Source organism: Argopecten irradians, chromosome 8, assembly GCF_041381155.1.
Source record: "Argopecten irradians isolate NY chromosome 8, Ai_NY, whole genome shotgun sequence".
Lineage (NCBI taxonomy): Eukaryota > Metazoa > Mollusca > Bivalvia > Pectinida > Pectinidae > Argopecten > Argopecten irradians.
In genome coordinates, this window is record NC_091141.1 from 17,060,028 (window position 1) to 17,085,640 (window position 25,613).

The window sequence follows — 25,613 nt, forward strand, 5'->3', positions numbered from 1 at the left end:
TGGTATAAGTACTGCTATGTCAAAAGTATATTGGTGCTTTCATGGATCTGAACCATCATATATAAGCATCCATATTCACAAAATGTATGTTTCATGAGAGTTTGTGATGTTGAAAATTACAAGAAATACAACTTTTATGTTCAGTTCTACATTATGAATTCTTCACCAATACATTTAAGTTTAATATTTCGTTTTATTTATTTTGTGATATACATGTATCATATTCTGTTACATAACATGTTCATTTTGCAATAAATAATGATTGATAGAATATGACATTTGCGTTATTTTGTGGGAATGGACCAGCACAATACAGTACATGACTGGCTAAAAATACTAATAAATACCATCTTATTTCTTAAAGATTGGGAGCAATGATATTATAACACATTAAATTTATACTAAAAATGTGTCAATGCTCTGCTTCCCACCTCGTATGCCCATCATTTAATGTCTTAAATTCTATTTGGACTAAACAGGGAAGTTATAGGTCAAGGTTACCAAAAGCATGTGTAATCAACACTACCCTAGATGATGCACTGTAAAGCTAGTGAACTGGCGGTAAAATTAAATTTGTTTAGAAAAATAATCAGTTTTAAAACAGTTGATGCAAAAATCGCTATAATGTCTTTACTGTTAAGATATCTACTTTTACAGTATACCGAAAAGATGAAAATAATGTCGTCCATAAATGCTCTGGTCGGTCATTGCCTGCTGACATGTAAAGACCTTTGCTCATATCAGTTTTTAGCTCGCCTATTTGAAGAAGAATAGGGGGAGCTAATGTTGTCACCACGGCGTCGGCGTCGGCGGCGTTGGCGTCCCATTTCACTTTAAAGTTTTTGAGCAAGTTTCTGTTTCGTCAATTGTTTAAGCTTAAGTCATCATAAATGTTTATGATATTTTATTTTCCTAATGTGTATGGATGCTGAACGTGATAATACAACCAATTTGGGGCCCTTTGGGTTTTTTTTAAGTCTGTTAATTTGTCATATTTCCATGTTAAAGTTTTTGAGCAAGTTTCTATTTCGTCAATTTTTTAAGCATAAGTCATCATAAATGTTTATGAATTTTTTTTCCTAATGTGTATGGATGCTGAACGTGATAATACAACCAATTTGGTGCCCTTTAGGGGTTTTTTAAGTCTGTTAATTTGTCATATTTCCATGTTTAAATAGTAAATACTTGAACATCAACTTCTTCTGAATAGGCGAGCTTTGCTGTTCTCCAACAGCTCTTGTTAATGATCTAGTGCATTGCGGCTGCAAAAAGTATGACAGACATCGTACACCCGGTGACAATCCCGACCTCCAATCCGAGTATTTGCCAATTGCAAGTTGTTGCATAGTTCACCATTATGAAGCAAATCTGGAAACTGTCGATATAGTCTTTCAAAAGAATTCTTAACTTTAACGGCACATAACTTACGTGGTATGGGTTCATACGCGTAGGTCTAGCCAGGACATTTCAACATCACCTTTGTTCTCACTTGCTTCCTCGATGATCTAGTTAAGTACGCTGGTGTGCTCTAGACATCCAGATACTCCATGAATGCCTCCTTTCTGGGCAAAAATGCCTGTGTATTTTTTGTCAGGCATTGCGTGGTCAGTTGCCTTGCCAAGATGACCAGCATGACCTTTCATGAGGTTTTCTTGTTTTGGTATGAAGCATCCCTCTGCTCTATCCCAGCTATCTACCAAACGCCCTCCCATTCAAACCTTTCGAAGCAGTCACAACCATCTCAGCAGTCTGGGACAGTTCTTGTACACCCGATAAGTTACTCCATTGGGTACTGGGGCATACCCTGCTCTCGTCTTTCTGATAACTTCCCGGAACTCCGAAAGCTTTGGCCTGCTCTTATCAAATGCCTTTGATGGCTCTTCTACCTCTTTTTATCTTCGTATTCTGTGCCAGGTCTTCTCCCCTCCTCGGATCACAGTGAGTCTACCTAAGGTATTCTTCATACTGCTTCCTTTGACCAGTACAATGGCCCAGATACCATGTTTAGCTTTTTAACAAATTGAAGGAAAAAATGCTACAAAGTTTGCCCTTCTCAGGACTACGTCTTTTTTACGATTATACCTGTTGTTTTCTGCTCCATGAAACATTGCATCAGCTCGAGTATAGGCTGTTTCTTGATGTCTGCTGCATCTCTGAATTGTTTCTTCAGCGTACTTAACTCCCTTCTGATATTACCATTCTCCTTCTGTCTTCCATTTTTATTGCTCCAACTCTTTGAGAAAAATATCGACACTCTCGTTGAGCTGCTGTCATGCTGCTTTGTTTAAACCCCTAGGCTATTTCATTCTCTTCCTCCGTACCTCTCCCTGTCCTGTCTGATCCATCGCCAGCTCCCTTTGAAATTTACCTCGCCGCTTTGAACATCTTCTGATGCTTGGAGGCTGTGGGTACGTGGTTGCCTCCCAGAACCCGCTCCTCCGTCTCACCATATTCATCTATATGTGTTGAAACTGGTTGATAATTGGAGTGCACCCCACCTCTGTGTGATGAATCTTCATTCCTTTCTCGTTCTTGCAAGTTTTCCTCATATACATTTGTTCCCCTTCTTTCGTTGTTCTGTCTGATGTCAATATTCTGTTCCGATGTCGTTTCCAAATCTGACCGATCGGTCACTCGTTCTACCCTACTATCATGCGACCCCAGGTGTCTCAATTATATTTTTTTACGTTAGAAACAATGAAAGTGAGCTGAATAATTAAAAAAGTTATCATCTAGTTGCAGATCCACCCTGTTCATATGGCTATGCCATCGAAACAAACGCAATCATTCTATCCAAAGTCACACAATATTTTTTCTGAAACAAAACTTCTAGTGTGATACGAATATTTTCTCTATATTGAATTATTTTTAACTATTTGTACAATCTATTTCCTTTTGTCATTACTTTTTTCGGAAATAATGCGTGGCATTGTAAAGAAAATAAATTTGATACTTAGTATACATATAATATAGAATTTATATTCACAATCTTTAAGATCTCAATAGTCTAAGGGAGAGAAAGGAGAATGAATTAAATGTGTGAACAGTTGAATGAAATAAAAATCATATATCTAATTGATATCATAATAATACCACCACGGAGAAGATCTATGTTGGCCTAGCCTGTTATTTCAACCGTTTAAATACATGTATTTGTATACACGTAAAATACAATTTGTTGAAATGAAAAATGGAAAGAAAATATCGGATATACGTCTTGTAGAACACGGAAATAGATATTGAAGACACATAGAGAATTATCAATCAATCAATAAAAAACAATCACACATTTTTTTTTTACACTTGTTGCAACATATGCCCAACCGAACCGGCTTATGATACACTAAAATCCATACTATGACTATCAACCCTATACATGTACTTTGCAAATACGTATTTAATTCTTCAAAATAAAACAGTTTTAAATTGGACTGTTAAAAGTTCAGATGTTTGCACTAGTACATCACATCAACCTTAATATTATAAAATCTGCGTTCCTTTCTTCTATTAAACATTTTATACACAGTTGGTGATAATAAACCTTATTTGATCGGTAATTATAATTTTTCTTCTGTATTCAATCAATATAAAAACCTTCGAAAAGATTGACCATACTTGTATGTATCTTAAATGTCGGAAGAAAACTCGCAGTCAATTAAAAATGTTTTCATCTTCTTAATCATTTATCAGATACCGGAAGTATGCGAGGCATCCTGTGATATCTCCGTTTCCCACACATCTACCGTGATTTACGTTTACATTTAAGATTTCTTAGAATTCTGTTACTAGCCCTTCCTGGTTTTAATCGTCTTAACTCGCATAGGAGTTTAAATCTATCTAAATCTCTGCTGGATTGTATCTGTATACACATGAGGACCTAGCTGATATATTTTTTTGCCGAAATAATAAATAAAATATAATTAATTCCATTTAGACTTCAATAGATCAATTAGAAAATATATAGTATTCATTATAATTTAAGTACCTGTACAACTTATCTGTTACAAAGTAAGTTTACCTATATGACTTATACATTACACAGTAAGTAGTATATGCGTCCATGAATCCAAGGATTTAATTAAAGTCTCAGTTAAAAGTCCCTGATGAATCAAATTTTAAACATTATTTCCGAAGTTTTTGGCAGGGCAACGATGTCCTTAATTTGACCAAGGGCGTAGATGAGACTTATATACCTTTGGAAGCTAGGATGGAATATGTCAAAGTTTTTAAAAATTATTATAATTTTACAAAAATAGGCCTAAATGTATATTATTTGTTTGGTCTTGCATGATCCCAAATATATGGGAGTTATTGCCCTTAGTTCAGTTTTGAAATCATGTACACGTATAAGTCTAAAAGAAAATCTCTTTGTCTAAATGTTTGTTAAAAAACCAAAGAACTGTTTACAAAGATTATCGAGGTAATTTAATATTGCGTCATTACAAAGCCTTGATCGTTACTTATCAAAACGACTGCTTCAAAATATGACTTCAGATAAAAGTTGCAATATAAGATTATGGAGTTATGATATGCTTTTATAAACTATCTATGAGCAGAAACTTATAACCAACGATAAAATCAACATTAAACGTGTTTTAAAATTTAGAAAAATTGTATGTAAATTCTTGTCTCTCCAAAATCACTTTTTAATTGTAAATCAATATTTTATCTCTTTCTGTTTTTAAAATGGGCGTACTTTGATGTAAATTGGTGATGTAACGGTTGTATGGGGTACAACATCGGGGGCGGAGATAAAGTTGATTCAATGATTCATCTCAGAGCGGGGCACCAACCACGATGCTTTTCGCGGCAATGACCTCGCGCAGCTAGAGGGCAAGGTCGTATCGTTTTCCATATATGGCAAACTTGTTAGCTGCCGGTCTCGGATTACTGCGATCTATATTATTCGAAAATGCCACTGTTTTAATGAAAGCTTAATAGCTCTTGAAGAATATAAAACAACTTGAAGTTTTTCACTTAAGAAATCACAGAAATTATCTTTACACGACCTTTTATACTTTCGTGAAATTATACTGAATACGAAAGTGCGGCTTGAAAATGTTGACTCCAGCTTCGAATCTTTGACAGGACGGGCTGCTGTCGACTTGGATAGGAAGTTTGTGAAAACTTGATTAATCTAAACAACTGATTGTTATATTTGTGTTATGATATCCAATTAGATACACACAAGATGCCAGTGTTTCATACAAAAATCATCGAAAGTATTCTGGAACCTGTAGCACAGCAGGTAAGTGTCTCGGTTTTGCCGGTCGTCGTATTCAACATGGAGTTGTCGAACTTGTTTATGTTATTGCAGACAGTCTGAGAGTCTGGTTTTCATGTCTACACATCATGATGCTGATTAAAAGACGTATCGTTAATTGGCACAAACTTTTATGTTGTTAAAGACCAATAAATTTGGTGTGTGGTTTGAATCCTTCATCGCTGTAGAAATCGATCGGCAAGAGTAAAAATAACTTTGACACAGTAACAACGATTCCATGTTCAAGTGGCATCTGATCATGATGAAACCAAAGGTTTGGTTTTTACCTTCGCATTGCCTAAGATTAAGATAGGTTTAAGCCATTTGAAGATTGAATTAGATAATACCAATTAAAAATAATATGGAATAATGGCCTACGGAGACTGAGATTGGTAGAAAAAGGAAATGTGAAAAACAACTTAAACAAAAATCAAAAATCTAGTTTGAAAAGCTTATTGAATAATATGGAAAAAATACTTGAATGTTTCTAAGACCAAACATGTAAACTTGCATTATATGTTATCTTTTTGACTGATTATCATGATGGTTTTATCACATTTAATTTTATCATATACAACATTTACAATTATGTCTTAATTCTCAGTCCATCACTCAAGTTATAAGTTTTGAAAGCTTAGTGGGTCAGTTCAACCCTGTGGTTTGTATCTTGCCATATAGTAGGGACGAATCAATGACAAATATTGGTAACTTGATCAGTGTATACTGGATTGAAATATAATGCCAAAAGATTGAGATCACACAATAAGCTCACTATTTATTATGATTTAGATGAACTTTCAAACTTCGGAAGACATCAAATGCTGATGACATCACATTGTCTTTCTTTTGTGTTTTATAAGTGTAAGCAATACTTCATTTAGTTGATCAGGTAATGTGTTGGTTATGGTTACCAGAAAGCTCGGTGGTATAGCCTTTTAGTTTTTGAGGCCCCCCTCCGATCCAGCATTTTAGTCCTGGCCTGCATGGCTGCAACATTTCTTTAATTCTCTTATTATACAAAATTTGCAAACTTGCTGAATAACCATTGTTTCAAGATTGTAAATGGGAGCTAGCTATATTGATTTACAGTAGGGAGATACCTAATCTTAAAAGGCAATTATATTATATCATATGGATTTATATCTAAAGATGATCTGATCTATTGCCAATCATGATGATCTTTTGAGAATCCATTATAGGTTAGAAGGTCCTGGGTTCAAATCCTGGTTTGACCTCTCAGGCGGGGCATTCAATAGACCATTGAGTGTATGTTTTGACTTCCAAAAGTCATATTTGACTCTTAAGTTTGAAGCATGTGTCTATTTGTCATAAAATAGTGATTTGACTCCTAATCTGCTAAAAGTCCAGGGTCAACTAGATATATATAGATGTCCTGCTCATGAAGGCACTGCATTTTTCACTTTAGTGTTTAACTCTGCAGTCATTATTTCTTTTATATAAACATTAAAAAAATGAAATTCTCTTTTAAAATAGCTTTCTCAATTCTATTTTAGATACTTTTATTTTAGATTATATGAAGCATATATCATATTTAAAATTAAATTAACCAGTCACTTAAAAGCTGATTGTATATCAAATAGCACTTTCTTCAAACTTAATATAATGTCAACATGAATGTTTCACTAATTCTAACTGTGTATAAATCTATGTTTATTGACCAAAGATTAGTTTTATTGTTTGGTTGTATATACCAAGTACATTATGTTAATCATATAATCATATATACACAAATATACCTATAACCAGAATTAAAGTCACTGCTGAGCCGTAGGAAGGGCACAAAGACGATTAGGGCTTAATATCTTAAGACTTTACTTTTCATAATTATCCCTGCGTATACTAGGTAAATACTTCTCATAATGGTTACTGACTTAAGTCAAATGTTTAATTGAGTGTTCAATGTTATGTTTTGGAGATTTCATAGCAGAAACATATATTACATTTTAAAAAACCCCTGTCAAGTTTAGATTTAAAGCTTTGATATTGTTTTTCAAACTGAAAAATATCATAAACTTTTCAATAATGAATTATTTATTTTAGCTATTTATTTCCTAGGCTCATACATAGATTTTTGAACACTAAACATCTAATACTTCAGTGGCAAGTTTTAATCTAATTATTTCTGATGGCTTGCTTTTTTTGAGTCCTTAAATATGCACAAATGGAAGATGTTTGATTAACCTCATAAAAAGATACCAGGGTAGATATTTATATTGACTATTGAGTTTATTTTGAAATTATTTCATTTTTGTTAACTAATTAGATGTAAATAATCAGTGTCAAAAGAGGAAGCTGTCATCAAAGAAGCTGGTATGTCACTGCCTGACAAGTTCCATACTTAGCTTTCTTATCTTTTGCTTCAGGAAACCTTGAAGGAACACATTTAGTAATCATGTTGTCTAATTTGCTGTTTGTTATCAGGATTCTTGAATCAGTGCTGAGTTATATATAAAGAGAATGTACTTAATATAGCACAAGGTACAGTTGTGTAAAATTAATCTCAATTTGCTACATGAGGGGGTGTTGAGGAGGGGGTGGTGTGGACGGATCCATCAGGGCACCAAGGAGATGCCTATCTAAATAGCTTTATAGAGTACACTAGTGTTTTAGGCCAGTAACCCAATCATTCATGTAATGACCAAGGGGATATACATATCTGGGCTTAGGTGATAAAACAATTTAAAAAAAAACCCACCTAATCAGACGTATTTTATGACGGGAATTTATCCTATTAATGTTTTGGCACAGTAGTACTAAAATCTATTTTTAGCTTAATCCTTAAATTGAAGGTGCACTACTCTAAAACTTTTTGTAACAACTTATCATAATTAATGTATATTTGAGACAGTGTATTTACATTTTGTTACTAATTGGTGCAGAATAAGTACAATAAAAGTTATGTTAGAGTGTGTGTAGTCTAGATAGTTAAAGGCTTTGTTTGTATTGTACAGTCAAACCTCGATGTATCGAAGTTCAAGGGACCGTCAGAAAAACTTCGAAACATCGAGACTTCGAATTATTCGTGGTTGAAATTAGACCGATGGTTTTTTTTACCATGACCAACTGTGGTAGTTGTGTACATGTCGTCTCCGTTCCTTAAACTTTATACACATTGCATTTACCATAAGCAAAAGAAAATAAAAAACGAAGTATGCAATAAATCATATGTATTGCTATCGTTAGCAATACATACGTATATTATAAACAAGACTTACGTGTACTAGGCCTAACCCTAGAACGAATAATCATACCCTGCCTCCACTCCGTTCCCGACGACGACCATCTGTCAGAAATCTTCCGTCCGTCGTTCAGAGCTACGTCATCGCAGCTAGGCCTAACCCATGTACAAGTGTTCGTTTGGTACCTATTTAAGCGATGGTTAATATTACGGAATGAATATAAAAACGAAAACACGTTGTAAAAACGAAACTAAAAAGGAGGAACCGAAAGCGTTACAACACCTACAAAATACTTCGATTTAGAATGATCGATATGCTCCAGTATTTATGCCAAAGTTGTGCAATGTAACAGTTTTGAGTATGAGTTTATTGATAATGTGGCTCGCTATTTACCGTTCCGTAAATTCTACAAACCGCTACCAATGGCGGCGGCGAACATCAAAAACGACTAACTGGATCTTAGCCGTACTAATGATTTAATAACGCAGCTTGTAAAAACAAAGCACCGGGTATCGGCCTGATTAGTGATATTAATTATCTTGATGATATCAAGCAAGCAACACAAGCTGTCATAATCCCTATTGTCCGGCGATGGGCCGTCGCGAGACAGCTAACGTACATGTAGCTGTGACAGCATGCCGCGGGGTATCGGCGAACACCTGATCTGTACAGGTAAAATTTTATTCGAATCATCGAGTGTCAGTTACCTATGATTCTATAACAAATGGTCCATGAAAAAAGTTTGATACATCGAGAACTTCGATTCATAAAACTTCGATTCATACATGGGTTAGTTAGTAATGTTATATAGTGAAGAAATTCGGGACCAGACAAAAAGTTCGATACAGCGAGAAATTCGATTCATCGAAGTTCGAATCATCGAGGTTTGACTGTAGTTTAAATCTTAATATGACAGACTTTAAATAAATAAATTGAAGATGTTACTTACGTTACAGCTATTGCACAAAATGAATTGCTTTATTTATTCACATGTTAGAGAAATTATACATTGAGATCAGTAAACAGCAATTCATAATTACCAAGAAGCTCAGGCTGGGAATCAGATATACCAGTTCCAATTTTTGCTGCTTTCTCAAGACATTCTTTAGCAAGGCTGTGTATAATGTTCTATTTTCTCAAATAAACTTGGTTGAGTGATACCAACAAGTGTAAAATGTTCACGGTTCATGACAAACTCCCCATCCTCTTTGATCTAAGAAGACATGCTTGCTTAGCTGGGTGATGTGGCTGGAACAAATGCCAGATATTGTCCTATATAGCTACTTCTTTATAGATGTAGAGAGTTTATTTGAAGGGTATTATACACAGTGTATTATTTTGAAATATTTAGAGAAATGGTATTACCTCTGAATATTTTGATAATTGTGAGACATGTTAATTATTTTAAAATTGAAGTATATATATACCCAAAAAGAATAATTGCTGCATGATTGTGTTCAGAGATTAGATACATGTATGTGTTCACATAGCCTAGAATTACTTCCCAAAGTTTGTCTTTGACAGTTTATTGCTTCAGATAAGGCAAGAGTTTAACTTTCAGTCATGATTTTGAAAGGAAACATATCTGCTGCAGAGTTACAGGTGTGAAGGCTTATAATTAGTGGTGGTAAAGTAGTCAAGGTGTCTGAAATTTGTCCTCTGGACCTTTATCTCAGGGTGAAAGGTTTGAGGATGTATATATAAGGGTAGATGCCCAGTACAGGTCATATTAGTGTTTTCTCTGGGAACTCAGGTTTTACTACATCACCTGGTATATCCTGAAATTGACCATTACATTTTATATAATTAATACTTGTTGGATTTGAAACTGAAGTTTAAAAAATATTTTTTTTACATTTTGTACCTAGTAAACAAAGGTATGATATTCTAATATTGTATTTGACCTGAACACAATAGCATGTGCAATATTGATTTGGAAATATACATTTCCACTTTACTCAACTGTATAACAACACTTACTACACTGTTAATCTTGCTTTGTGTCTCAAGAACAATGTATTCATATATTAAGTAGGAATTTCAGTGTCGGTAACAGGTCTGTTATGCCCCCACCCATCCACCCCTCGCCCCCCCCCCACTCCCCAATAAGGGGAGATAATCTTATAATAAAATTTTATCAGGGGCTGTTGTTCTGTCAGTATCACACCTTTGATGGGGACTGCAGTTTCTCAGCTCTGGATTTTATCATCCCTGATGCACTAAAGCACAATAGGATGATAAATTGTATAGAGCTGTGCAGGTCAACTCTTTTCTCACCATTGGGATGGATGATACGGTGTGATATTGGCAGCAAGAAAGACTAAGATACCAGTTCTAGAGTCTTACTTTTCTCACACATTTTCAGTCCATGCTGTGCTATATGGGCCAGATCAGATCGTATTGCAGGTTAATTCCCCATAAAATAGCACCTTTGTAGTTGTAAGATATCAAGTCTTTATGTAGGAGCCAGCCTGGTAGGGATGTGCTGTTGTACATAGTACCCAGGATTAGCCTGAAGGAAGGGCTAGTACTTCTCTACTGTCACCTGTGTATGGTCATTACCTACAGTGAAAAACTCATTAAAGGTGCGTTAAACACAGGATAGGTATACATCTACAGTTACTATTTATCAGAAATGGGTACTAGATATTGTAGGGTACTTGACTTAGTTATTATGTGGATTGGTAAACATATTCCAAATGTCAAACATTCATCAAGAAAATATTTTTTTATTTGTATTTAATTGTGTTTATGCAAATATGTTCATGTCAAGAAGACACACAAAAAATTGGACAGTTACAGACCGCCTTGGAAAACAAAATAGATATTAGAAAGTGACAGAATGTGCAAACTCATCACCAGGTGCAAGATAGTTCAGTGAGGAGGCCTTCATTTTATTTTATCCTGAAGCTTTTCATTCTATAGCTAGTACACACGCACCATAACCATGTACACAGGGCATTCATCACACTGCAGCATTTGTATACTCTCCACCAGTAAGCAAAATATGTGACATATTTTACATTCAAAAGAATGTGCAATATGTTAACTTTCAACACAGGTGTATTTTAACCAGAGAAAGCACTTGTGGCCTGATACTCTATACCTTGTCATGGGGGCCAATTCTCACCTGGTCTAAACGAGAAAAGGTTTCCAGGTGAATGTCTCACCTGAAAATTGATATCTGTGAATATAAATCATTCAGGCTGCATTCTTTACAGTAAGTTGAGAAAGTGAATGAAATGGTGAAGGTATAGCTTTCAGATACATGTAAGAAGTTAATCTGTCAATGGTTCTAAATTATTTTTTCAACACACATCTCGCACCATAAAATTTCTATTAATTTGACAGATGGGAGTGTATCTGTATCTATTAACAGGATTAATTACTTAGATGTTAATTTAGAAAACCTGGTCACCGCGATCCTTTGATTGATGTCAATTAGGAAAAATGAGATGGGTTATGATTTAATTAGACAATGGAATGAGTGATTAATATCACTTAGTATATGGATGTTATTTGTTGGCATACAACACATACTAAAGAGTACAAATCACTACTGTTGATTGTTATATTTATTCATTATCTACAAAAATAAGGTGTAATTAATGCATATACCAGTCCCTAATTACTGTGAGAAATATTCAAATGAAGCAAACAATTTTTGCCATTCCTGTGTTATCAAGAAGAAAGGACCTTGAATCGGATCATGCGTAATAATATGTAGAAAATGGAGCATTTTGGGAGCTCATGTATGAACCTACATAGCTATGATGTGCTGCATAAACTTTATGACCCTCCATGGCATTCTATAATACAGAATATTATTTGTAGAATGTTTTTGTAGTCATAGACCTGTCTGGGTTAATGGTTGCCTATAAGTATATGTACAATGCTCAATGAATTTAACCATTTTCATCATACTACACATCTTTGACTGACTTTGCTGAACATCAGTAAAGTTTTAAAAAAGGATTCCTTTTTACTTATTTTGGACTTTAATTTACTTGTTTGTTGACATATTGTTAATAGGGCATAAGGGTACAATGTTGTAATTTGACATTCTGTTGTTTTGTGGGTTCAGGCTTATAAACTGTAACTTTTAATTAAGATAATTATTCATTGGTATATATAATATTTTTTATGTATTCATGCATTCTAAGAATAGGTTTATTAAAAATCAGTACCAAATGTCTTGATTAAGTAATATTTTATTTGTTCAGGGGACAGTATGACATTAGTTCCCTCAGTATATAGGTATAATATATTATGTATTCAGTGTTCAGGTCTGACGTTAAATTAGTACCTTCATCAGTGTACAGGTATAATATTTTATGTATTCAGTGTACTGTTTAAGTATGACATTTATTACCTTCAGTGTACAGGTATGATGTTAGTACCTTCAGTGTACAGGTATAATATTTTATGTATTCAGTGTTCAGGTATGACGTTATTACCTTCAGTGTACAGGTATGATATTAGTATTTTCAGTGTACAGGTATAATATTTTATGTATTCAGTGTTCAGGTATGACATTATTACCTTCAGTGTACAGTATGACGTTAGTACCTTCAGTGTACAGTATGACGTTAGTACCTTCAGTGTACAGGTATAATATTTGGTGTATTCGGTATACAGAAATGACGTTATTACCTGCAGTGTACAGGTATGACGTTATTACCTGCAGTGTACAGGTATGACGTTATTACCTGCAGTGTACAGGTATGACGTAATTACCTGCAGTGTACAGGTATGACGTTATTACCCTAGGTAATGATGATGAGCCACCTGTAATGGGGAGATTTCTTTCTCTTGAGTTATTGTTACAGACAGTTGAGCCTTAGATAAGACAAATTAGCCTGTCAGAGATAGAGTAACCCTGATATAAACCACAGCCAGCCTCCTACAGACCGGGAGCCAGATAGAGGCTTAAAAATACAAGGTGTAAAGTAGGTATAGAAATCCTGTCTGAATAGTGTGATTTAAAGTACTAAAGAATATCTGACTGTTACACTGTGATCTATTTGAGTTATGATGTTACTGTAACTATATGACAGCCTTTAGTTTTTGTAATGACTTTGTGCACTGATTTTGAGATACCAAAACGATGTGGGTAAAATACAATTTACCATAGGTTAGTCTCACCTGTCGGTGATTGTGGTGATATCATATATAATTTCTGCAGTGATTTTTGTGATGTCACAATCACCGAAAGGTGGAACTTATACATGTATATGGTAAATGGTACTTTACCCACATTATTTTGGTATCTTGAAATCCCTGTACCTGTATTTGAAACATTTTGTGAGGTTTTATCTTGTTTGAATGATTTGTGTTCTAAGGTTGCTTGAATTTCATCTCTTTATCTCACCTGAGTCTCGTTAATTAACAGGTATTTGTAATTCTAATCAATTCATAAGGTGCATATTTTGTACAAATTATCTTCTTTTTTGGATCATATTAAGTTTCTGTCTAGCTATAATTTCAACTTAAAGTTTGATCCAAGATAAATAACAAGAATTGTATAATTTTAGTTCAAGGAAATATTTCATGACAATTTCCAAAAAACATTTGCAAACAAACTGACTGCACGTGGCACACACCCTTCCTTGATATCAGACAGTGATTCACTGATAATGTTTAATCTAAGTTATTTATTACCTCATCCAAATGTAGTTTTGTCCTGCATGAGTATATACACCCACAACTATTACCTCCTTCCCTTAACTCTTCTTACTGACCTCCTCATGGCCAGTGGGTGTAGGGGGGTCCCTGTTCAGATCCCTCATCCACAACTATTAACCCCCTCCCTCACATCTTTTTTCTGACCTCCTCATGGCTGGTGTTTGTTTTTTTTTTTGGGGGGGGGAGGGGTTGGTTTATTTACACATCCCCCACCCACTACAATAAACACCCCCTCCCCCACATATGCATCCTGCTCATGCATATGGCTGGTGTTTGTTGGGAGGGGAGGATCCCCCTACACAGTACACACTTGTTGGCCTTACTATATATCTATCGATGGCATGGTATATGTGGAGAATAAAAACTTATTAGATCATGAATGAGGAAAAAGGTTTCCTTCAGCTTATGTAGTACACAGAATGGATTGTTAACTGAAGTTCTTGTGTACAGCTGTGTGCAGCAGATAGCAATTTATCCTTACTACAGCATCTTGTGATACCGTAAATAACTAAATAAGTTCTAGTAGATAGCAATTTATCCTTAGCATCTTGTACCAATACCATACACATTCTCTATACAATACTGTATATTAATGCAATAAGTCCCTTAAATCAGATACTGCTTTAACTATAGATCGTTTTTATTGTAAACTTGTCTTAAAAGAGTTTGTCCCCGTCTTCTTGATGTGTATGGGTAATATATATACATATAAAAAACTGTGGAAACAATGTTAAGTAGTTTAGTAATTTAAGTGTATGTTGATTTATCACTTGTGCTGGTGGCTACTGTTTTGTTGTGTTCAGGAAATCAACAATTTTACAGCACATTATTATCTGCTTCCTGTCACAAAAACAAAACATCTGATGGCAACAAAACTGACCATATAGTTGTGTACACAGATACACTTTAACATGGACTCAAGGACAAGGGGGGGGTTAGTTTATTTATATAACATGGATGAGTTGTGTACATGTGCTGTATGGTGTTGTTGCCAAACCCTTTTTGCATTACAGCCTACAATTCCTTGTTGCTGAGTCAGGGCCGTGATTAAACCCTGAACCATTATTGGTATATATAATGGTGTTGATTCTACCTAACACTTGTCAGAATGTGTAGGTATGTTATTGGTACAAATGTATAGGTATCAGGGTATTATCATAAAACCATATCAATACTATCATTATATCATTATAAACTGGCCGTTCTAAATAATAGATTATCTCCTCCTAGTTTGAACTTTGGATATCAAGAAGCAGACATATTGCCAAAACAAAAATTATCAAGCTAAATTTAGTGATTATTCTGTAGACTGATGACCAGTCTAGGCTAATAGTACCATCAATATATCGTTTTGAACTTAAAGTGAAGGATATACATGTACTGTACTTATGTTGTAGTTAAGGTAATCATGTGATCGTGAGAAAATGAGATGTTCTATCAATGAATATACAAATCATTAGTAATTTGTGGGGAGTGACTCTGCTATCTAATACTTTACATTCCTTAGATTTAATTAGTTACATATAGGTGATAGGCAGTTGTACAGTCTGAGATTGTAGAACTCCAGTCTTAGAGATAATCATTGTATATATGGGGAGTGCATGGTTTATCAGGGCCCAGTAGGGAAGTATTAGGGTCCATTAGGATAGTACTGAGGGGGGTGGGGAGGGGAGGGTTTATTGTTAGGGCCTGGTAGGTTAGTGCTGGGGGAGGGATTAGGGCATGGTTTAGAAGGGCCTTGTAGGTTAGTGCTGGGGGAGGGATTAGGGCATGGTTTAGAAGGGCCTAGTAGGAGTAGGGTAGTGCTGAAGGATGGGGGTATGGTTTATTATGGCCCAGTAGGGAAGTGTGGACCTTTTCTATTTATTGCTATATAGGTCCCTGTGAGGGAAGGTACCTAGAGTCTGAGAGGGGAGCACCTGTTCTGGTGTTCACTATTAGGTATATTATCTGTGTTATGTTGATAATGGACATTCCTTGTAATACACTGGGGGTACTTCAGGTTAGACTGTAATGTACTGTATAACTACAGATTAAATGTGATCAAAGTAACAGAGAAGTGGTTGTTGTTGGTATATTGACTGTATGTACCACTAGTCCATGTTAAATTTATTTTAGCAAAAACAAAAAAACACCTTATTGGTGGCAATATATGTAAAAAAAAATTGTAAGACATACTTTTGCCAAATAGATGTACATGTGTGGGATACTATCTGATGATAACATTTCTGTAGCAGGATATCACAGTTTATGTATCCGTGAAGTCAACTTCCTATAAAACATAGAAGTAAAAACAAAATGAGAAAGTTTTCCTGTTACAAAGTTTGGAATTTCTTAGAATACGATCAAAATTGTGTGGGCATCAGTGTTAGTCAGGTGGACTTTATCATAGGAGGAAGCTTTGATATTGATCAGGATGTCACTAACTCTGAAGTAATAGTAATTGAAATACAATTTGTCTCCTTACATCTGTATAATAAGGAAGTTATTATTAAATAAAATATAGTCCAGCCAGTTTAGGAAATTATTGAATGTTTAGCATTACTTATGATTGATAAAAGTAAAACAACATTGGAATTGTGACACACAGCACACAGGATCAGAAACAAATGTTTAAACATAGAATGGTTTGGAATTTAAATTGATTTTCAGTTGCTTTTTAAGGGTCAAAGATAATATTTTTTATAAAATAATGGATATATACTTATATAGTTTTACTCTGTTAGGGGCCTAAGATAATATTTTCCCATAGAATTAGGGGGTATTGTTGTAAGGTATAGTTTTACTCTGTCTGGCCGGTAACATTACATGTATACTTGTTGGTTTGGTTTGTTTTACCGTCCTGTTAACAGTCAGGATCATTTAAGGGCAGGCCAGGTCTGTAAGGGGAGAAAAAAAGGAGCACTTGGGGGGGGGGGGGGGGGGAACCCCACTTACTAGCGGCCAGTACCTGTCAACTGCTCCTGGTGGGATTCAAACTCACGACCTAGAGGTGGAGGGCTTGTGGTATTATGTGGGGACATCTTAACCACTTGGCCACTGCGACCCCCATATGTATGTATGCAGGGCATTTATGTCTTACAGACATTTCTAGTTCTGTTGTAACATCTTATTCCTGACCTCCAAATCTACCTTGATATTTACAGGAAGTCCATTCAATGTCAATTCACAATACAAAAGTTCCCCTCTCACTCACCCCCACCTCATTTTATTTACAAAGATGATTCATAGAAACTGTTAAAAAGTTAATATCAGGAAGTTGATTCAATTCCAAATACAAAAGTCTCTTTAACCTCCCGTTTCCTATATCCCCTGCCTAACTCTGTTTATAATGGTGACAGAAATGGAGTTTGCTTTTGTATAGATTTTCATCCTAGTGATAGTTAATTCAGTTATTCATGTAGAAATCACTGCCTTTTCTTCATCTTATTCTAAACTAATTTTAAATGGCCAACATATCACATTTATATAAGTTTTTACAGAGATTTCTGAGGTGACATATGTTGTAGTTTCTGATATACTGTAGAGATCATACCAGAAGCTGATCTACTTTACAGCATTGTTTACATTGACCTGCAGCTGGGGGTCATATACTGACTGAACCAGTCAGATCAGGCCAGCTATTATCATTAGTAAATAGTAGAAGGAGGCTACTTTGTCTGGGCTGATTTGCTCTCCTCCCCCCCCCCTCACTTCTCTCTCCCCAATCTTAGACCCCTCACTCCACCTTTCTCACCAGGATCTATATAGACTAAACCACATAGGGGGTAGACCTAATGCTGACCAGTTGCTTCAATCCTGTGGGTAAACCTAACATAAATAATGCATAAACTCATCCCTGGGTTCTGTGAAATTATAAAGAATTGTACATGTTATGTGATCGGAAATACGATTGAAAAGATATCCATTAGACAGAGCCATAGACTGGACACCAAACCTGAAGTTTCTAGTCGGAATTATGTCTCAACTGAAGTTATTCTCCCCTTGTTTGAAATTCAAAAATATTCTTCATATTGGTGTTCAGTTTACCCTTGAATTCAATAAAGAAAAAGATGTGAGATACATTTCTGGCAAATTCTGTTCATACCCTATTTTCCCTATGAAGAGCGCCCCCTCTAATAAGGGCGCCCCCACGTTTTTTGCTGGAAAAAAATCAACTAATTTCAAACAATTTTTGTGCCAGATTGTGATGGTTTGTCTTTGCAGATGCTAGTGAAATACAGTTTCACATCAATCTGATGCTTAACAGATTTCCAATCAGCTTGTATAAACACTAGATTTACTGCATGGGACAACTTAGCATAAACAGCGAGAATGCCATGTTCAAAATAAAATGTGTCACTTGAATGCCCCACACACGTGTATGGATGAAGACTAACTGGCAACAATATTTTAGCGATGTCTATACAGGTTTTATGAATACTTACTGTAAATCTTTGATAAAGGTTCCTAAATAACAGGAATATTATCATTTATAAGCATTTTATAGTGTGTTCTTGTCAGAAATTCCCATCTGTCACAAAATGAAAGTAGCGATCGAAAGCACCGTCCGCCATTTTGTGTACGAATGGTAAACAAACAGGCTAGCATGAAATGCAAAAATTCCGTGAAACAGACATCTGTAATAACCAATGTTTAATACTTCTGGTGCATACATTTCTTAATTATTATGTAATTTCAATACTTACTTGACTTCAAAACGTAAGTTGGTTATGGTAAGTTTCAGAAAAATACGAAAGTAAACGCAAGATGACTATAGTCTGTTTCAGGAAAAAACATCTAAAAATGGTCTCAAATAACAGCGCTCCCCTCAGCCATTTACCCGCACCCGGCGCCCTCATTAGGGAAAATACAGTATATACCTAAACAGAGAAACCAGCACTCTGAAATATGAGGAAAAGATCTCATGAGTGAGCTAGGAGTATATTTGTTCCTTTAATTTGTCAAATATGTCAATCAGTACACTTGTGTATTGTTATACCACCAATGTTGTCTGTCTATTTATGAGATTTTCATTATCATCAAGGTGTTATAGTAATGAGGTGCCTTGGGTCGTATTTTCCACATATAGATCTGAAGGCACCACATTTAGATGCTTCCGTGTATTTCATGTACCAGGACCCTATCCGTAAGTTATTTTCATCACCTATATTGGCAGGTTAATTTCACAAAGCTGATTCCACTCACACCTGGACACTAAAAGGCTTAAGTGTTGTGGAAACACACAGACCACCTATCAATGTACTATTGAGAAAGCCTCAATGAACCAAATGAACCAATGTGTATATACTGCTACTTTCTATATTGCCTAGCTGAAATAGATTTTCCATCCTGAAAACACATTTAGGCTCTCCTGAATCAAAGACAAGACCAGTTCATTATGAAATTTGAGGGGTGAATGATTAAAACATCTTTGTTTGGTGGTGCAACTTGTCTTTAACAGCAAAACCATTGTCCATACATTTGTGAATTGAAATACTGTACAAACCAACTGATTTCTGTGATGACTTTTACGTTTTTTAGCTCACCTGGCCCGAAGGGCCGGTGAGCTTATGTCATGGCGCGGCGTCCGTCGTCCGTCGTCCGTCGTCCGTCGTCCGTTCCGTCCGTCTGTCCGTCAACATTTCCTTTAATTCGCTACTAGTCATAGAGTTCTGCATGGATTGTAACCAAATTTTGCCACAAACAACCTTGGGGGAAGGGGAACAGAACTTGTATAAATTTTGGCTCTGACACCCCGGGGGCATGAGGGGCGGGGCCCAATAGGGGAAATATAGGTAAATCCTTTAAATCGCTACTTGTCATAGAGTTCTGAATGGAATGTAACAAAATTTGGCCACAAACATCCTTGGGGGAAGGGGAACAGAACTTTGGCTCTGACCCCTGGGGGTAGGAGGGGCGGGGCCCAATAGGGGAAATAGAGGTAAATCCTTTAAATCGCTACTAGTCATAGAGTTCTACATGGATTGTAACTAAATTTTGCCACAAACATCCTTGGGGGAAGGGGAACAGAACTTGTATAAAGTTTGGCTCTGACCCCCCGGGGGCAGGAGGGGCGGGGCCCAATAGGGGAAATAGAGGTAAATCCTTTAAATCGCTACTAGTCATAGAGTTCTACATGGATTGTAACTAAATTTTGCCACAAACATCCTTGGGGGAAGGGGAACAGAACTTGTATAAATTTTGGCTCTGACCCCCCCGGGGGCAGGAGGGGCGGGGCCCAATAGGGGAAATAGAGGTAAATCCTTTAAATCGCTACTTGTCATAGAGTTCTACATGGATTGTAACCAAATTTGGCCACAAACATCCTTGGGGGAAGGGGAACAGAACTTGTATAAATTTTGGCTCTGATCCCCTGGGGGTAGGAGAGGTGGGGCCCAATAGGGGAAATAGAGGTAAATCCTATAAATTGCTACTAGTCGTAGAGTTCTGCATGGATTGTAACCAAATTTGGCCAGAAATATCCTTGGGAGAATAAGAACTGAGTTAGTATAAATTTTGGCTCTGGTCCCCGGGGCAGGTGGGGCGGGGCCCAATAGGGGAATTATAGGTAAATTCTATAAATTGCTACTTAATTGTCCTAGAGTTTTGTATGGATTGTAACTAAATTTGGCCACAAACATCCTTCGGGGTAGGAGAACAGAACTTGTATAAATTTTGGCTCTGACCCTCAGGGGGCAGGAGGGCCGGAGCCCAATAGGGGAAATAGAGGTAAATTCTATCAATCGCTACTTCGCATAGAGTTCTGCATGGATTGTAACCAAATTTGGCCAGAAACATCCTTTGTGGAAGGGGAACAGAACTTGTATAAATTTTGGCTCTGACCCCCAGGGGGCAGGAGGGGTGGGGCCCAATAGGGGATTTAGAGGTTAATATTAAAATTCCTTCAGAAAAGAAACAATGAACCTGTATTCAGAAAATTATTTGGCATTACAAACCAGGTGAGCGATACAGGCCCTCTGGGCCTCTTGTTTGCTGCCTTTGATTTGCTCATGGCAATTTGATAATAAATAATTTTGTGATCAAGACTACCATTTACCGGTATATATCTTCAGTCTACATTTAGGGTTTACATTTGGGTTGAAAGAATATGTGGCCATGGTAAGAAGGGGAGCAAAATGCTTATTGAGAGGGGTGCTTATTGAGTTGAATAAGGTATGTCTTTGAGCTAGTTTCAGGCATTAGCTGATCACTTGTTTCTGATGTCAGTTGGACCCTGATTAATTCTCTACAATACTACAGTCTCTTAGAAGGATATTTACTACAGTACACACAGAGGGAATGTGGGGGCAGTACCTAAACACATGTCATGTCCAGTGTATTATAGACCTCATCCATCCACACATCTTCTGTTTCTATCATCTCCATGTCTCAGCAAGTGGCAATACCAGTTAGCCTGGCTGTCAAACTTGACCTGCTGCTTGTGTGGTGCTAGCTGTGTCAGATCTGGCTGATTCAGCATATCTTCAGTATCATTGTGAGAGGAAAGGTAGTCATTGTGATGTATCATTACTGAAAAAGATAGTATCCCTATGACAATATAATCTCAAATCTGTAACAGCTTCATCAGGATTGACATTTTCTAACAAGACTAAAAGTTGAGGAATTGCATTAGGCAGTTTTCCAGGAGAAAATGTGCAAATAATTATTCATATAGGTGGAGATGGAATTTTGCTCCTCCACATGACCCCTACATGAATTTGCAAATTAAGACATTATTCAATGGATTCAGAATACCTTGATGATTTACTCTTGAAATAAACAAAAAACAATAATTTTTGAAATCAGCAATTAAGTTGGTAATTAAGTTGTGGACTAACAAACATTCTTCACTGTGAGCTAAGTTCTTGTTTACATTGACAAGTGAATCTGTTTGAGAAAAGCTGCAGACACCTTGCCTAATGTAAACACGATTGTATCATTTACTACAAATGTTTACATATCAATTTTGAACCAAAATAATGAAAAAACTTACGTACATTTGTCATCTTGTGTCTACACAGTTTTGTTAAAATGTTTATATATATTGACTTCATGTCATACCTAGCGATAACTGATGTATGAACATTTCAGATAGACTTTGCCTATTAAATATACACCTGTAGTATCACTGTTTTGGTGTGAAGTTATAACCTCCTGATTTTGGAGTGATTGGTGACCTTAACTAACCATGGAAATACAAATAAATATAGTCATGTTTTCCATGTAGATATACTGATGCATATACATATACGAGTATATTTTGTACAGTACGTTCATTGTATTAGCTATATATATATCTAAAACATTTTTTTGAAACTGCATACCAGAAGTCCTTTCATAGAGTATAAAGACTATTCATTGAATAATAGATCTTGAGAGGTGTTTTATTCAGACTGAACAATTTTGAGATTATGTCGATGCCCTGTGTGGTTACTAGCTGGTCCACAATATGACACATACATTTACACACACACAGGCTTTGTAAGTGTGAATTATGATGGATTATATGTGTTGGCTACCTCATAAAACATAATGCTCTTCCTGTACTATATTATACATAAAAACAACACACAGCATTTCCTGTACCGTATTCTACCTCATAGATACATCCTCTACCTGTACCATATTCTACCTCATAAATACATCCTCTTCCTGTACCATATTCTACCTCATAAATACATCCTCTACCTGTACCGTATTCTACCTCATAAATACATCCTCTTCCTGTACCATATTCTACCTCATAAATACATCCTCTACCTGTACCATATTCTACCTCATAAATACATCCTCTACCTGTACCATATTCTACCTCATAAATACATCCTCTTCCTGTACCGTATTCTACCTCATAAATACATCCTCTTCCTGTACCATATTCTACCTCATAAATACATCCTCTACCTGTACTGTATTCTACCTCATAAATACAGCCTCTTCTACCTGTACCATATTCTACCTCATAAATACATCCTCTCTACCTGTACCATATTCTACCTCATAGATACATCCTCTACCTGTACCATATTCTACCTCATAAATACATCCTCTACCTATTCCATATTCTACCTCATAAATACATCCTCTTCCTGTACCATATTCTACCTCATAAATACATCCTCTACCTGTACGTATTCTACCTCATAAATACATCCTCTACCTGTACCGTATTCTACCTCATAATACATCCTCTACCTGTACCATATTCTACCTCATAAATACATCCTCTTCCTGTACCATATTCTACCTCATAAATACATCCTCTACCTGTACCATATTCTACCTCATAAACACATCCTCTACCTGTACTGTATTCCACCTCATAAATACATCCTCTACCTGTACCGTATTCTACCTCATAGATACATCCTCTTCCTGTACCGTATTCTACCTCATAAATACATCCTCTTCCTGTACCGTATTCTACCTCATAAATACATCCTCTACCTGTACCATATTCTACCTCATAAATACATCCTCTACCTGTACTGTATTCTACCTCATAAATACATCCTCTACCTGTACCATATTCTACCTCATAAATACATCCTCTACCTGTACTGTATTCTACCTCATAAATACATCCTCTACCTGTACTGTATTCTACCTCATAAATACATCCTCTACCTGTACCGTATTCTACCTCATAAATACATCCTCTACCTGTACTGTATTCTACCTCATAAATACATCCTCTACCTGTACCGTATTCTACCTCATAAATACATCCTCTACCTGTACTGTATTCTACCTCATATACACATCCTCTACCTGTACTGTATTCTACCTCATAAATACATCCTCTACCTGTACGATTCTACCTCATAAATACATCCTCTACCTGTACCGTATTCTACCTCATAAATACATCCTCTACCTGTACCAATTCTACCTCATAAATACATCCTCTACCTGTACGTATTCTACCTCATATACATCTCTTCTGTACGATCTCCTCTCATAAATACATCCTCCTGTACCGTATTCTATCATAAATACATCCTCTACCTGTACCTATTCTACCTCAAATACATCCTCTACCTGTACCGTATTCTACCTCATAAATACATCCTTCTGTACCGTATCTACCTCATAAACACATCCTCTACCTGTACTGTATCTACCTCATAAATACATCCTCTACCTGTACCGTATTCTACCTCATAAATACATCCTCTACCTGTACTGTATTCTCTCCTATAAATACATCCTCTACCTGTACTGTATTCTACCTCATAAATACATCCTCTACCTGTACCGTATTCTACCTCATAAATACATCCTCTACCTGTACCGTATTCTACCTCATAAATACAACTTTTACATCCTGTACTGTACACATATTCTACATCTGTAGTAGCTATTCTACCCTCTTCTGTACCATCCTCTACGTAAAAATGAAACCTTCATCAATGCTGAACCTATGTGGTATGGTAGCCGTACATTACTTTGCTTCACGTCTAGATATTCAGAACCTGTTCCTTCAAGACGTCCTCTACTTATACCATATCCTACAAAAAACTTTTGATATAGGTACATGTACTTTATATATCTTGTACAATGTTTTCCCTCATGAACTCAATGACATAGCACCCACCACTGTATTCTATAGCTAGTTGTGCTTGTACACTCTCATCCTCATTGTTTAGATAACATAGAATTGCCATGTTGCCACATCTTATCAGAGAACTTTGCCATTAACCCTGCCGTGTGTTTACAAGACCGACTATGGTACATACTTTTTAACCTCTAAAAGAATACTCCGACTGTGCAGAAACATTTGAGCACAGTAAAACTGTCTGATGTGGGGTAGATTGTAGTTTAGCTGTATGAACAAATCTAGATGACGTATCTCCGATAAAACACACATCCTGCATCCACACAAGCCACATGCTGTTCATCCAACTTCTATTCTGTCTTGAAAAATTGATAATCGATTGATAAGATTGATTTCATCGTTGATATTATGTATATTTAAACTTTAGAGAGTTCACCTACGGTATATGGTATACATGCTACATTTCTTAGATTATTTGGTTAAAACAGTTTGTAAAACAATTGTGTCAAGATTGACGAAACCTTCAGATTTACTTGTTGTGTTGCTGTTAAATGCAGTATTGCACTATTGGTCCTATGAGAATAACTGATATTAGTAATAGGACCAAAAAAAAATAAGAAAAGAAAAATAATGAAAAGAAATATGCATGTAAAGCTGTTTGTCTCTCACATTTCTGGTTTGGTAGTTTCAAACTAAGGGGTGATAATCTTATATACAATAGAAATTCTAACAAAAACTTTACTTTCTAACTAACAAAAACTTAGATTTTAGTCACAGTAGTACCTAATAATAATGCCATAATATAGAACATGATTATCAGAAAATATGATCTATTTACACAAGTTAATTCAATTATATAAAGCTCTATCAAATATTGCAACAATTCAACTACATATTAAGTATCATCAGTCATTTGCATATTTTA

At 35.9% G+C, this 25,613-nt stretch overlaps 1 protein-coding gene across 18 annotated transcripts in view; it reads left to right on the forward strand.

Annotated features, from left to right (window-relative positions):
* Positions 1 to 4,881: 4,881 nt before the first annotated feature.
* The window catches only part of LOC138329525 (vinculin-like), a 66,820-nt gene continuing 46,088 nt past the window's right edge, over positions 4,882 to 25,613 (forward strand). For 9 of the 18 annotated variants that reach the window (XM_069276570.1, XM_069276572.1, XM_069276573.1 and 6 more), the window contains exon 1: positions 4,884 to 5,248. In XM_069276570.1, the coding sequence (XP_069132671.1) occupies positions 5,192 to 5,248 (57 nt within the window). In that variant the 5' untranslated portion in view covers positions 4,884 to 5,191. Of the gene's footprint in view, positions 5,249 to 25,613 lie in introns of all 18 variants that reach the window. The other 9 variants (XM_069276581.1, XM_069276583.1, XM_069276584.1 and 6 more) reach the window with 3 other exon arrangements.